We start from the raw sequence: 16,156 nt of genomic DNA on the forward strand, positions 1-16,156 counted from the left end.
CTTTATTAATACTTTGCTGCTGTTTTAATAGAGATTCTAAAGGGAAAGACTGTAAACTCAAGTAGTCAATCTACCATATTTAACTGAACCCTACCTCCCACTGATTTGAAATGTCACCTTTTGCATATATTAACTCCTATTTAGTTATTCAAGATTTCTCTGTTGCTGTGCCAGTACTGCACCAGTTTAATTTATAGTGTTTTTATACTTAATAGCACAGGCACCTCCTCTACAGTTACGCTTTTTTCCAGACGTATTGGTTGGTTTTACGTATTTTCTCTTTCAAGTAAATTTTAGAAAAACATTACCCCAAAATCCTGTTGGGATTTCTTTTTTTTTCTTTCTTTCTTTTTTAATTTATATTTATTTTTGCCTGCATTGGGTCTTCATTACTGTGCACAGGCTTTCTCTAGTTGCAGTGAGTGGGGCTACTGTTCATTGCAGCGCCCGGGCTTCTCATTGTGGTGGCCTCTCTTGTTGCAGAGCATGGGCTCTAGGCCCACAGGCTTCAGTAGTTGTGGCTTGCAGGCTCAGTAGTTGTTGCTTGCAGGCTCTAGAGTGCAGGCTCAGTAGTTGTGGCGCACCGGCTTAGTTGCTCTGTGGCATGTGGGTTTTTCCTGGACCAGGGATCGAACCTATGTCCCCTGCATTGGCAGGCAGAATCTGAACCACTGTGCCACCAGGGAAGTCCCCACCCATTTTTTGATTGGGTGTTTTTTGGGTTTTTTTAATATATTGAGCTGCATGAGCTGTTTGTATATTTTGGAGATTAATCCTTTGTCAGTTGCTTCGTTTGCAAATATTTTCTCCCATTCTGAGGGTTGTCTTTTCATCGTGTTTATGGTTTCCTTTGCTGTGCAAAAGCTTTTAAGTTTAATTAGGTCCCTTTTTTTTTTCGTTACTCTAGGAGGTGGGTCAAAAAAGATCTTGCTGTGATTCATGTCATAGAGTGTTCTGGCTATGTTTTCTGCTAAGAGTTTTATAGTGTCTGGTCTCACATTTAGGTCTTTAATCCATTTTGAGTTTATTTTTGTGTATGGTGTTAGGAAGTGTTCTAATTTCATTCTTTTACATGTAGCTGTCCAGTTTTCCCAGCACCACTTATTGAAGAGACTGTCTTTTCTCCATTGTATATCCTTGCCTCCTTTGTCATAGATTAGTTGACCATAGGTGCGTGGGTTTATCTCTGGGCTTTCCATTGATCTGTTCCGTTGATCTATATTTCTGTTTTTGTGCCAGTATCATATTGTCTTGATTACTGTGGTTTTGTAGTATAGTCTGAAGTCAGCGAGTCTGATTCCTCTAGCTCCATTTTTTTCCCTCAAGATTGCTTTGGCTCTTCAGGGTCTTTTGTGTCTCCATACATATTTTAAGATTTTTTTGTTCTAGTTCTATAAAAAATGCCATTACTAATTTGATAAGGATTGCATTGAATCTGTAGATTGCTTTGGGGAGTATAGTCATTTTCACAATATTGATTCTTTTAATCCAAGAATATGGTATATTTCTCCATTTGTGTCATCTTTGATTTCTTCCATTAGAATCTTATAGGTTTCTGCATGCAGGTCTTTTTCCTCCTTAGTTAGGTTTATTCCTAGGTATTTTATTCTTTTTGTTGCAGTGGTAAATGGGATTGTTTCCTTAACTTCTCTTTCTGATCTTTCATTGTTAGTATATAGGAATGCAAGAGATTTCTGTGTATTAATTTTGTATTCTGTGACTTCACTAAGTTCATTGATTAGCTCTAGTAGTTTTCTGGTGGCATCTTTAGGATTTTCTATGTATAGTATCATGTCATGTGCAAACAGTGATAGTTTTACTTCTTCTTTTCCAATTTGGATTCCTTTGATTTCTTTTTCTTCTGATTGCCCTGGCTAAGACTTCCAAAACTGTGTTGTATGATAGTGGTGAGAGTGGGCATCCTTGTCTTGTTCCTGATCTTAGAGGAAATGCTTTCAGTTTTTCACTATTGAGAATAATGTTTGCTGTGGGTTTGTCATACATGAGGCCTAATGTCTTTTTAAAATAGTAGATTTTTGAAAGCCTTTTTAATTTCTTCTATTATGATCTGTTTTAATTTCTACCTCTTCTTCCTAAATTTCAGTAATTGACATTTTCCTAGAAAATCTCTGCTCGACTGGATTTTACAGTAACGTTGTTCACTGTGTTTTCTTTTGAATCTTCTTCATGCCTGCAGTTATTTTCTCATTGCATTCCTAAGGTTATTTGTGTCTTCTCTTTTCTTAATCAGACTAGCCAAGTATCAGTCTCTTTTTATTGGACCTTTGAAACAGCCAGCAGGGATTGATCAAATCTATGGGTTTTTTTCTTTTTTCTTCTTGGATTAATTTCTGCTTTCTGTTTTAATTCTTTCTATTTTTGAATTTCCCATTACCTTGTAAATTTTGTTCTTTCATGATCCATAGCATGTTTCTCATACTTTGCCCTTTTCTAGTGGGAAAATTCTTTAGTTTGATCCCTGATATTCCCACCCCCAACCCACCCTATGATTTAATCTTTTTCTTTCTTTTGCTCTTTCTTTTCTTTTCTTTTATTCCCCTGGTAGATAGTAAGTCTGTTTCTTTGGCAGTTAATATTTATTTGTTGAATTTGGTGAGTTGCATTCACGCTTTTAGTATTCATGTGTAGTGATCCTTGATGTGTAGTGATCATATTTGTAATTGAAGGGCCTAGATTAAATATATTAAATTTTCTTCAGTTTAAATAGGAACCCCATTTGTATGTCATTGAATCTGGCTTCTGATTAAAGAGTCCATCCTCCTGTAATTAAGGAGGAGGAGTGAAACTTGTAGGAAACTTACCTTCTGAGTTTTGGGACTTTCCTTTCTTCCTGGAATCTCTTGAGTAAATTGGGACACTTCCCTGCTTCTCTGGCTCCAGCTCAACTTTGCAAGGTTCCCACTACAGAGAGCTTCCTGTTTCATATATTAAGCTTTCACATACAAGAGTTGCCTTGTGGTAATCCGTGTCTGAGTGGTTATTATAGATTTAGTTAATGTTTTTCTAATTAATTAATTAATTTTTTTGGCTACATTGGGTTTTCGCTGCTGCGCACGTGCTTTCTCTAGTTGCAGTGAGTGGGGCTACTTTTCACTGCAGTGCGCGGGCTTATTGTTGCAGTGGCTTCTCTTGTTGCAGAGCATGGGCTCTAGGCACACGGGCTTCAGTAGTTGTGGTTTGTGGGCTCAGTAGTTGTGGCTCGCAGGCTCTAGAGTGCAGGCTCAGTAGTTGTGGTACATGGGCTTTGTTGCTCCATGGCATGTGGGATCTTCCTGGACCCAGGCTCGAACCCGTGTCCCCTGCATTGGCAGGCGGATTCTTAAACACTGCGCCCAGGCAAGTCCCAGATTTAGTTTATGTTTTAATATTTTATGACGTTAATTCTCTCTCACTGCTCTTTGTTGTAATTTTCTCATATTTACTTTTTTCAAATGCTTTTAGGATAATTTAGTTAAAAAGAACTGTTGTATTTTTTTTGATAGTTAATGTTATTAGATAACTAATTTATAAGCCAGTGAGTTGGCCTGTGAGGGGCAATTATTTCTTCACCCTGTCCGATAACATCCCAATAAACGAGGGAGATTGGGATTATGCCAGGTGTTCGAACGTTATTAATTTTATTCATGACAGAGTATGGAGTAAAGGTGTTAGGGCAGATCCTTGCATGTCTGGGAAGTTATGCTGATGTTTGACATCCTGGTGTAACCGGAGCACCAGGGTGGGTTGTTCCACACTCACCCACCCCCTCACCTAACCTCCTCACCAGTTCCTGTCTGCTTTTCCCACCTGTCAACTCTGCGACTCCCTAAATCCAAATAGTTTCCATTCAAAAGGGGAAGATATGGAAAATAGCAAGTCCCTTCACCCCAGCTCTCACCTTTGGAATTAAATAGCCTGGAACAGGGCAAGTGAACTAACTGAGGACTTTTTGACAGTAAACATTAAGAATAACATCTGAAATCAACTCCAGAAGAGTGCCACCAGGGGAAAATCAAGTCTTAGCACATGTTCTGAAACTGCCCGTAAGAAAGGGCTAGGGAGTGATCCTCTAGGTATGAGCTCTAAGAGCTCTGGACTCAAAGGGGCTTCAGCTAGCCCACTCTGGGCCTGCAGAACCAGATGACCTGTGGGCTGCCTGGCAAGCACACTGCAGTCTGTCTGTCTCTGTCTCCCATGAGGTCCTTCAGTTCCATCGCAGAGTACTCCCCAGTGTGTTATACAGTTGAACCTTGAACAGCAGCACCCACCCTCCACACAGTGGAAAATCCCCTTATGCTGTCTCCCCAGTTCCATGTTGGTAAATTCAGCCAACAGCAGATGATTAGTACTGTAGTACATGTTTACTGACAATAGTCCACACATACGTGGACCTGAGTAGTTCATATCCATGCTGTTCGAGGATCCACTGTAGTTGTCCTTAAAGCTCTTTGGTTTGAGGAAGTGATTGGCATGTTTACTCTTCTGACTGTAGAGGAGGTGTGTCACCTGATGGCTGTTGGGAGACGTCAGGAGACTGGGTTAGGTCTTTGGCTGCTGACGGAGGTGTTGCTGAGAGCTCCCACTTTGAACTTTGACCACAGGGCCAGCTCAGTCAGGGCCCCCTGTTAGCACAGGTACTCTCTCTGGACACAGACCCATGTCCCATGGCAGGCTGTCTCAGCCATCCAGCAGGGTATCGGTGAAGGGCTTGCAGACACCCTTGAAAGGATTACTAGTGTTTCGGAAGATCTAGCAGATAGGAGCCGAAAATCTTGCCCATTAAGGAATAGGGATGCCAGCCTTCAGCTCGAAGTGGGTTTTCAGAGGCGTAGATGGTGTCCATAAGTTTCATCCTATGCAGATAGTTGTAGCAATTCTGACTTCCTTGGGTTTCCAGCTGTTGCAGTCTTGGACCATCCTCCACAAGGAGTCAAGGTTTGTACTTGATATCCCAAAGTCTGGACAGTAGAATATCAGTCTCCTGTTTGAAGATTTTGGGGGCATGTGCCCCTCGGGGACATGAGGTCCCCTTCAAGATTTCATTGCAAAGCTCATGATTTACTTCTTCACAAAAATAAATGGCAGTAAAAATACCAGATTCCCGTGACCTTTACCAGCACAACATTCACTCCAGACTGGCCTCCCTAGCCTGTGTAGAGCTGCATCAGTTTACCCCACTGCCCTGCCTCCTCAGCCCAAGTTCCCTGGAGCTCCCCAGCCAGGCCATTTCCTTAGTGGAGGGAAGACCAAGCCAGACTTGGCCTGAAAACATGGTTATATAGGGGGTCTACTGTTTTTATTAAAACTCCATTAAGTATACCAATTAGTTTGGGCATGTTTGGCAACTTAATAATCTGGATTCCCTTTTCAGGACATGGAATATTGACAGACTTACTAGTTTATAATTAAATTTCATATACTAAAGAATCAGTAACAACTTACAGAGGTCTTCAAAATAACCAAGGGTATATTTCACAGTCTCTGCCACTTTTCTTCCCACTTAATTAAGCAGAGATATAAAAATTCAAACGCCACAAGAACCAATATAGAAGATACATTTAAAAAAAAATCTTCAGTACAACTGGAAATTTGAACACTAGCTATATATTTAATGATACTAAGGAATTACTGTTACTTTGTTAGGTGTGCTAACAGTGTTGTTACATTGTTTAAAAAGAGTCCTGATCTTGTAGACATAAACACTGAAATACGACCTCTGGGATTTGCCTCAAAGCTCTGTAGGTTAGAAAGTATATGGGGGTATGAAACAAAATTGGCCGTGAGTTGCTAATTGTTAGAGCTGATAATTGTTGGGTGTGTTATTGTCTCCGTTTGTGTATGTTTGGAATTTTCCGAAATAAAAATAAAGACATACATAGAAGGTCAAAGGAAAGAAAAAAGTACTTATGAAAAGTAGAGTTAACTACGTTTATAGCCACAGGGTAAGAATACTTCTACAGATTGTTGATTCTGTTGTTCCCTGCCCAGAGTACACTTTGGACTTCAAGCAAAATTATGAAGTAAACTTTGCTTATATTCTTTATTTTCTAGTGTCTTCTTTCTTCATCTTACCTCAATATCAGTTTTCCTTCTGCTTGTTGTAAATGCACATTTTTCTCCTGTTTACCTCTTTACTTCCAAAATTGTCACTCATTTATACATACTGAGAAGGAGACCTAAAGATGAACCTGTTCCAATTAAAGTGCGAGAGAAAAATACTTGGGAGAGAGTTCAGGGTTAGAAGTCAGGGAATAGTTCTGATATTTGAGCATTTGGAAAAACTGATAGAAATGGGAGAAGTTTGTTGGAACATTTGGGAAAAAACTTGTAGGAGTCCTATATGAAAAGCACTAACTGTTGATTTTATTTTAAAAATTGCCAGTCTGGGGGCTTCCCTGGCTGTCCATTGGTTAAGACTGTGCACTTCCAGTGCAGGGGGTGCAGGTTCAATCCCTGGTCAGGGAGCTAAGATCCCATATGCTGCATGGGGTAGCCAAAACAAATAAAAATAAATAAAAATTGCCAGTGTGGAGATAGGGGGAAGTAAAAGCATCACACTAGTACTATTCTAACAAAAATAAATAATATATAAAATGGGTAAATTAAAAAGTAGCAATATTAGCACATTACCCAGAAATACAGCTGTGATTAAAAGAAACAACAAATTCAAAGTAGTTGCTTCTGTAGAATAGGATAAGTTGGGAAGGAGGCTGACGGCATGGAACAGAGAACTGCTGTATTTCATTATAAGCCACTTAGTAATACAATCTGACTTTTGACAGTGTTTTATTTTAATAAAAAATAAAAATATTAAAAACAAACTGCACTATTAGTAGACTTATTCTAAAGAAGCATCAAGGGAAAATAAAATTAATAAAACTAATCTGAATAAAATTAAGGCTATGATACTGAATGAAGTAGGGGTCTGGCTGTACCTTCTTCATATGCATATCCAGTTGTCGCAAATTCATTTTTGAAAAGACTGTTCTTTCTTCCTTTGAATTGTCTTGCCACTTGTTGAAAATCTAATGACCGTAAAGTGGATTTATTTATGGACTCTCAGTTATATGTCTTTATGCTAGTACCACACAGTCTTGATTACTGTTGCTTTTTAGTCAGTTTTGAAGTAAGTGTGAGTCTTCCAGCTTTGTTCTTTTTGAAGATTGTTTGGCTATACTGGGTTCATTGCATTTCCCACATGAATTTTTCTATCAGCTTATATAACAGTTTCTACCAGAAAGGGCGAGGGGAGCTGAGATATTAATAGGGATTGCATTAAACCTGTAGATCAATTTGAGAAATATTGCCATCTTAACAACAGTAAGTCTTCTATAGAATCCATGAATATGGGTATCTTTTTATTTATTTAAGTCTTCTTTAATTCTTTCAATGATGTTTTATAGTTTCACTGTAAAAATCTTACAGTTCTTTTGTTACATTTATTTCTAATGATTTTTATTGTTTTAATGCTATTGTAAAAGGAATGGTTTTCTTAATTTCATTTTCAGATTGTTCATTGCTAGTGTATAGAAATACAATTCATTTTTGTATTTTGATCTTCTATCTTGCAACCCTACTGAACTCATTTATTTAGTTCTAATAAATCTTTTGTATATATTCCTTAGGATTTTCTATATAGGAGGTCATGTCATCTGCAAAAAGAGATAGTTTTACTTATTCATTTTTCATCTGGATGCCTTTTATTTCTTTTTGTTGCCTAACTGCCATGGCTAGACCCTCCAGTACAGTGTTGAGTAGAAATGGCAAGAGTAGAAATCCTTGCCTTGTTCCTGATCTATGGGAAAGCATCCAGTCTTTCACCATTAAGTATGATGTTAGCTATGGGTTTTTCATAGATGCCCTTGAGGAAATGGAAATTTCCTTCTATTCCTAGTTGAATGTTTTTTATCATGAAAGGTATTCGATTTTGTCAAATGCTTTCTCTGTGCCTATTGAGATACCATGTGGTTTTGTTTTATTAATACAGTGTATTACACTGATTGATTATCATATGTTGATAAACCACCCTTGCACTCCTGGGATAAATTGTACTTGGTCATTGTGTACAATCCTTTTCATTTGTTGCTGGATTCAGTTTGCTAGTGTTTTATTAAAGATTTTTGCCTCTGTACTTGTAAAAGATACTGGCTGTAGTCTTCTTGTGATGTCTTCGTCTGGATTTAGTATCAGGATCTCACAGAATGGTTGGGAAGCGTTCCTTCCTCTTCTACTTTTTTTTGGAAGACTTTGTGAAGTAATGGTTTTAGTTCTTGAATTCACTGGTGAATTCATCTGGTTCTGGGCTTGCTGGAAGTTTCTTGATTAATCTTTTTTTATTGCTCTATTACAATTTTATATTTCTTCTTGAGTAATGTTTTTAAATTTGAAAAATAAAAAACAAGTATAAGGTTCTAAGTATGCCTTATATAGTCTGGTAAACCCCAAATTGCATGTAAAAACCTATCCTCCTGCTAATTCATGGAAAGTGCATTTGAAATTTCTACTATTCAACCATTCAGTTCTTTAAATGTGACTTTTCAAAAGAGTGTTAATTGATAATGTCTTTTTACTTGAATTATTTTATAGTTGTATTTCGTAATAGCTTGGAATTTAAGGTTTGCTTTTTTTTTTTTTTTTTTTACTATTGCTTTTATCTCAGCAGCAATGCAGCAAGTGTTGGATAACCTTACGGAGCTGCCCTCATCTACAGGAGCAGAAGAAATAGACCTAATTTTCCTCAAGGGGATAATGGAGAATCCTATTGTAAAATCACTTGCTAAGGTATATTGGTTTATTCATAAGATAACTAAATTATTTTTTTAATTGTTTTTACAGAGGTCTTTTCAGATTACTGTTTTAGAACCTGGTTAATATACCTTAGGCTTTGTTAGCAAATAATAACAGTTAACAGCTAATGAGATCTTACTGTACACAGAAGTTAGACCACTTTTGCCTTTTCTATGCTGACTTTAAAGTTTTAGGGAAATAATAACTGAACAGTCGTATTATAACGGAGGTCTGTGGAAAAGATTCTCATCGTGTCTCCATTTTCAACAACAAGGTACTGACTTTCTTCTTTTACATTGGACCATGTACCTGTTTTTTCATTTCAGTTCTTGACTTCCTATATATAGTACTTTTTGAAATCTTGTTTTTTCTTGGTAACCCTGACATTTTGAGTCTGTTTCCATAATCAACTCTTTAGTAATCTTTTTAACTCATCCATAAATATACTTTCACAACCATTTTTTGGCCCAGTTTATTTCAATTATACTATTTCCCTGTAATAATTTTTGTAAATGTCACTAAAGCTTAGTGTATTAACTATTTCACAACCGTGCTCTTCCATTCTTCAGATGATTCTTGCTTTCAAGAACCTGTGCCATATACCCTCTCTGACTTTTTCTTTTCTTCCCTTTTATTTCTCTTACAAGACTCAATATAGTTCCCTTTGCTATACAGTAGGACCTTATCGTTTATGTCTCTGACCTTTTCTTCATGTAACCATCTTGTCATTCCTAAAATGTTGATTTCACCCTCTCCTGTGATCATTTTTTAGCCATAGTCTCTTACTTGTCTTCTTCTAAGAGTTCTGAAAAATCATACTTTTTACAAAGTGTTCTATTAGTAGGAGTGAGTTAATGATGCAGATTCTTCATTTTATTCATCAGTGTAATCATTCTAAGGTCATATGACATAAAAGCTTTGGTTTCTAAGTAGAAACTTATCCACTTGCAGATCACCCAACTAGAATTTTTATTTTAGTCATTTTTGATTGTAGTCTTTTAAAATTTTGTTAGATATTCCTTTAATAATAATATATAGGATATGATTTTCCTTCAGGTACAAGCTTCTTGTCACAAATATCAGTCACTATACTGTGTTGAGATAAAGTAATAGTTTCAGGGTCTGTTGAAATAAGTAAGGGCTGTTTAAGCCTGTTAATTAAATTGCTCGCCCTGAGCTCTTATTGCTACTTTAAAAGTAGTGTTTACTTCTCCCTTTATGTCATACTTACTGTTGGTTGTCAGTTTTTATTGCCAGTGTATCTATTACACCCCATCCCCATGTTTATTTAATTTACAGCTTTTAGATGTAGATTTCAAAACTAGATAATATTATGTAAGGCATCTTACAATGTGCTTATTGTTTATAAGGGTTTTTAAAATATACTGTTTCATCTTTGCAACAACTTTATGAATTGAAAACTAAGTTTTAAAAATAGAAAAATTATTTGCCTAGGGTCACTTAGCTAGTAAATGACAAAAATATTTAGGCCAGATCTTGCTTCTTCAAATTCTGTGCTCTTTCTACCACAGCACAAGCTGTGTTTGTGTGTCTGTGTGTGTGTGTGTGTATTCTTAAGAATTTCTGTGCATAAAAAATGATTCACTTTTGTGTCACTGATATTGGCCTTTCAGAAGATTATCTTGTTCACTGTTCTTAACAAGTGAAATGGCTGGATGACTTTTGAGCAGCTGAAGTGCTACTGTAATCTTTTGATGATAAAATTGAAATTAGGAAGAGAATGACCCAGTAGTATCCAACATTCAAGCAGCTTCTCAAAAAATAAAAGGAAGAATAGTTGGGTATTCCTTAAATTGAAGGCACAGAAATCCTAGGAGGAAGGGAGGACCTTATTCCAGGAAAGAGATAATAAGTCACAGCAGGCCAACACTCCCAGCACAAGTAGGGAGAAAAATGGATAAATTGCTGAGGAGACAGTGAGCCAAACACTGCTAGACCTGTGGAAAGGCAGGAGCATGTGACTAATAATCATGAAAAAAACAACAGAAGCAGTCTCATAGATGACCCTTTTATTAAAGTTTATAGACAAAGATTTTTAAATAACTTTTTTTTTAAGTGATACCTTGTTTTTGGAGGCTTGAAAAAATATTTTATTTATTTATTTGGCTGCACTGGGTCTTAGTTGCTGTGTGTGGGATCTTTAGTTGTGGCATGTGAACTCTTAGTTGCAGCTTGTGGAATCTAGTTCCCTGACCAGGGATCAAACCCCCGGCCCCCTGCATTGGGAACTTGGAGTCTTAGCCACTGGACCACCAGGGAAGTCCCTAAATAGCATATTTTTAATAGAAGAAAAAAGTGGGAAAAAATGAAGACATTTAAAATATTACTAGAAAATAAGAATTAAAAACAAATGGTTATTCAGGGACTCAAAAATACAATATCTGGTTAAGAGCTCATTTGATGGGTTTAATATTGGGTTGGCAAAAAAGTTCATTCGGTTTTAAGTAAAAATAAAAGACACATTTTTCATCTTCAGGAATTTTATTGAAAACGTATTTGTTAACCGAATGAACTTTTTGGCCAAGCCAGTAGAAGACTAAACACAGCAGAAAAGAAGATTAGTGAATTTGAAGACAGGTCAACAGAAAATATCTAAACCGAAATTCATAGAAAAGTATGTCTGGAAAAGACAATATGTGAGGCATTCTCAAAAAGATCAAATACACATGTAATTAATATCCCGGAAAGAGGGAGAGGGGGAATGGGACAGAAGAAATAGTTCAAGACACAATGGCCGAGAATTTTCAAACCTAATGAACAACAACATCAACTGATAAGATTCAAGAAGACAAGTGAACCCCCTGTCAGGGAAAATACAAAGCAAAACATTCCTCAGAATATCACAAGCTCCTGAAAATCAAAGATAAAGTGAAATTTTGTAAAGCAACTGGAGAAGAAAGACATATTAAGGAGAAACACTAATACTAATGGTTAGCAATAAAACAGGAACTATGGAAGGCATAACAGAGTGGATTGAGATCCTTAAAGTGCTCAAAGAAAAACACTGCCAACCTCAAATTCTCTTTTCAGGGCTTCCCTGGTGGCTCAGTGGTTGAGAGTCTGCCTGCCGATGCAGGGGACACGGGTTCGTGCCCCAGTCCAGGAAGATCCCACATGCCGCAGAGTGGCTGGGCCCATGAGCCATGGCCGCTGAGCCTGCACGTCCGGAGCCTGTGCTCCACAACAGGAGAGGCCACAACAGTGAGAGGCCCGCGTACTGCAAAAAAAAAAAAAAAAAAAAATTCAGCAAAAGCAACTTTCAGAAATGAAAGCAAAATGAGGATTTTCTTTTCAGACAAACAAAATCTGAGAAAAATTGTCTCTATTTACTCAACAGTAACTGCAAAAGGAAGTTCTTCAGGCAGAAAGAATGACAAAATAAAGGGAACATTAGTGGGTAAATATAAAATAATACTGATTTTTAAGATGAAATAATAGTAGTGTCTTGTGGCATTTACAGCATGTGTATAAATGAAATATGTGCAGATGATAGCCCAAAAGGAAGGACTTAGTGATTCATACAATTGTAAGATACTCTCATTATTCAGGAAGTGGTAAAAGTAATGTCTTAAGGTTGTATAAAAAGTCAGAGATGCGGGGCTTCCCTGGTGGCGCAGTGGTTAAGAATCCACCTACCAATGCAGGGGACATGGGTTTGAGCCCTGGTCTGGGAAGATCCCGCATGCCACAGAGCAACTAAGCCCACACGCCACAACTACTGAGCCTGTGTGCCACAACTACTGAAGCCCGTGCACCTGCAGCCTGTGCTCTGCAGCGAGAAGCCGCCACAATGGGAAGCCTGCGCACTGCAACCAGGATTAGCCCCCGCTCGCCGCAACGAGAGAAAGCCCACGTGCAGCAACGAAGACCCAACACAGCCAAAAATAAAATAAATTAAAAAAAAAAGTCAGGGATGCATATTGAGATCTCTAGGGTAGCCACCAAAAGTAAAATTATAAGAATGAATAAATTCCACCCAAGCTGTAAGGGAGAGAAAATAGACTTGAATTTACCCTCACTCCAGAAACTAGAAAAGTTAGCACAAAGGTGTAGGAGGGTGACCATCTTCAGACATGGGACAACAGGCAGCACAGGATTGTGATGCCTGAAAGGAAAGAAATGAGGTGAGCATTATGAAACTGTCTGAGGGTAGTTTCCATGCTGCAGTGCAGAAAGAAGCACAAACAGCCCAGCAGTCTTAGTAGAGCTTGGCATTTGGGGAGGTGGAGGTGACTGGCATTTGTGTAGCAGAGTATCAGGGAGGAGGAAGCTAAAGAGATTTTCTTAGGGGTGCCCTCAAATCTCTGGCTGAGTGCTGATTGTGCATATGTGAAGCTCAGCTCTAGAGTCCAAGGAAAGACCCACTGGAAAGCACAGTAGGCCAGACAATTTCCAGGGCTCAGAAGGGATGGGGAGTAGCTTAGTTGGCATTCCCACCACCCTGAGTGGAAAGTCCTCATAACATGCGGGACATTGGGCAGAGCTCACACTCAGTTTGTTATAACAGACCTAGGAAACTAGTGCAGATTACAGCAAAATCAAACTAAGAGTTATTCCCCAAATCCATAAATATATGGAATATATATAAATATATGGAATATATTCCATAAATATATGGAAATTAAACAGCATACTTTGAAACAGCCATGGGTCAAAGGAGAAATCACAAAGAAACATAAAAAATATTTTGAATTGAATGAAATGAAAATACATGTCAGAACTTGTGGGGTGCAGCAAAGCAGCACTTAGAGGGAAATGCCTATATTAGAAAAGAACAATATTTAAATCAATGATCATGTGTACACCTTGAGCAAATAGAAAAAGAACAAATTAAACTCAAAATAAGCAGAAAGTAGTAAATTATAAAGTTGAGTAAATATAAAGAAGACAAATAGAAAAAAATCAATGTAACTCTTAGTATATTAATACAATTGGTAAGCCTCTAGCTAGACACAAATTATCAGTATCAGAAATGAAGGAGAAGACGTTGCTACAAATCCAACAGACATTGCAAGGATAATAAGAAATAATGTGAAGAACTTTATGGCAATAAATATGGTAACTAGATGAAGCTAATTTCTTGACAGATGCAAATGACTAAAACCTAGATAAGAGTAGATAACCTGACTAGCACTATATCTGTTTTTTATAATTGAATATTTGCAGTTTAAAACTTGAAGCTCCACGGGCTTCCCTGGTGGCGCAGTGGTTAAGAATCTGCCTGCCAATACAGGGGACATGGGTTCGAGCCCTGGTCTGGGAAGATCCCACATGCCGCGGAGCAACTAGGCCCATGAGCCACAACTACGGAGCCTGCGCCTCTGGAGCTTGTGCTCCGCAACAAGAGAGGCCGCAACAGTGAGAGGTCTGCACACCGCGATGAAGAGTGGCCCCTGCTCCCCGCAACTAGAGAAAGCCCTCGCACGGCAACGAAGACCCAACACAGCCAAAAATAAATAAATTAATTAATTAATTAAAAAAAAAAAAACCTGCAGCTCCAGCCTAGATGGCCTCAAAAGAAAATTCTATCAAACATTTAAGGAAGAAATAATACCAATTTTACATGATTTCTTCTAGAAAAAAGAAAGAGAAGGGAACATTTCCAATTTTGTTTTACTAGTCTTGGTGTTACCCTGATAACAAAACCAGCTAAAAACAGTTCAGTTAAAGAGAACTACAGGATAGTATCCCTCATGAACATAGACTTCAAGTTCTTAAGAAAATATTAGCAAATCAAATCTTGCAACATACAAAAAGGATAATACCTCATTACCAAGTGAGTTTTGTCTTAAATATACAAGCTTCTTAATATTTGAAAACCAATAAATGTTTGTCACCATTTTAATGACATGATAAGCAAAATCATTTGATGATGTTCATAGTTGTGGAAAAAGCATTTTACAAAATTGAATATCCATTCCTGCTAAAAACTCAGCAAACTAAGAATAGAAGAAAATTGCCTCAACCTAATGAAGGGCATCTATAAAAACCCTACAGTTAACATTGTAATTCATGGTGGAAGATAATGCTTTCTAAGATCACTTCTGTTCAACTGTTATCACTTCTTTTCGACTTTGTACTGGGAGTCTTTGCTATAGCAAAAAGGCGAGGGAAAAAAAAGGCATACGGATTGAAGAGGAAATAATTAACTGTCTTTATTCAAGGATGACATTATCATCTATGCCAAAAATCCTAAGAATCTACCAGAAGGAAGAAAAAAAAACCCTCTAGAGCTAATTAGTGAGTTTAGCAAGGACACAAGATAAAAGATTAATGTAATCTTATGTAAATCCGTTGTATTTTTATATACTAGCAATGAACAATTGGAAATTGTAATTTACCAAAAAAGAAATAAATTTTTAAAAATATGTGCAAGACCTGTACACTGAAAACTACAAAACATTGCTGAAATTAAAGGCATACATACATACATACTTACATAAGTGAAGGAATTGGAAGGCTCAATAATCTTAAAATGTTAATTCTCTGTAAACCAAGCTAAAGATTCAGTATAATCCCAGCCAAAATTTCAGACTGACAAAATGATGAAGGACCTAGACCAGACAAACAATTTTGAAAAAGAACAAAATATGATCTCTTCCACAACCTGATTTCAAGGATTACTATTGTCCTACAGTAATGAAGACAATACAGTATCAGCATACAGATCAATGGCACAGAATAGAGTCCAGAAAGAGACTACCACTTACATGGTCAACTGATTTTTGTTAATAGCGCTATGATAATTCAATGAAGAAATGATAGTCTTTTCAATATATGTTCCTGAAACAATTGAATATTCATATGCAAAAAAATGAACATTATCTTTTTCCCCACTCTATATGCAAAAATTAGCTAAAAATAGATCATAGATCTAAATGTAAGAGCTAAGGCTAAAAAAATTCTAAAAAGACGCATAAGGGAAAAACTCCTTGTGACTTTGGATTAGAGAAAGTCTTCTTAGATAAGACATAAAGAGCATAAGGCTTAATGAAAATTTTGGTTAATTAGATTTCCTCTGCAAAAGACACCATTAAGAAAATGAAAAGGTGAGCTACAGACTGGAAGAAAACATTTGCAGAACATATATCCTAAAAGGGAAGCCGCTCATTTATTGGTAGTAGCAGTGCAAAATGGTACAACTACTTTGGAAGACAGTCTGGCAATTTCTTACAAAGCTAAATATAGTGTTACCATACAATCCAGTGATTGTGCTCCTTGACATTTACCCAAGTGAATTGATAATTTGTGTCCATACAGAAACAAACACATGAATGTTTATCATAGCTTTATTCATAATTGCCAAAACTTGTATGCAACCAAGATGTCCTTCAATAGGTGCATGGAT

General features: G+C 37.2%; 1 protein-coding gene across 1 annotated transcript in view; it reads left to right on the plus strand.

Annotated features, from left to right (window-relative positions):
• Positions 1-16,156, plus strand: part of PALS2 (protein associated with LIN7 2, MAGUK p55 family member) — a 116,276-nt gene that overhangs the window by 44,824 nt on the left and 55,296 nt on the right. The window contains exon 2 of the mRNA XM_004313901.4: positions 8,663-8,781. Within this exon, the coding sequence (XP_004313949.1) occupies positions 8,665-8,781 (117 nt within the window). The 5' untranslated portion in view covers positions 8,663-8,664. The remainder of the gene's footprint in view (positions 1-8,662; positions 8,782-16,156) is intronic.

The sequence above is a fragment of the Tursiops truncatus genome, chromosome 9 (genome assembly GCF_011762595.2).
Source record: "Tursiops truncatus isolate mTurTru1 chromosome 9, mTurTru1.mat.Y, whole genome shotgun sequence".
Classification (NCBI taxonomy): Eukaryota; Metazoa; Chordata; class Mammalia; order Artiodactyla; family Delphinidae; genus Tursiops; species Tursiops truncatus.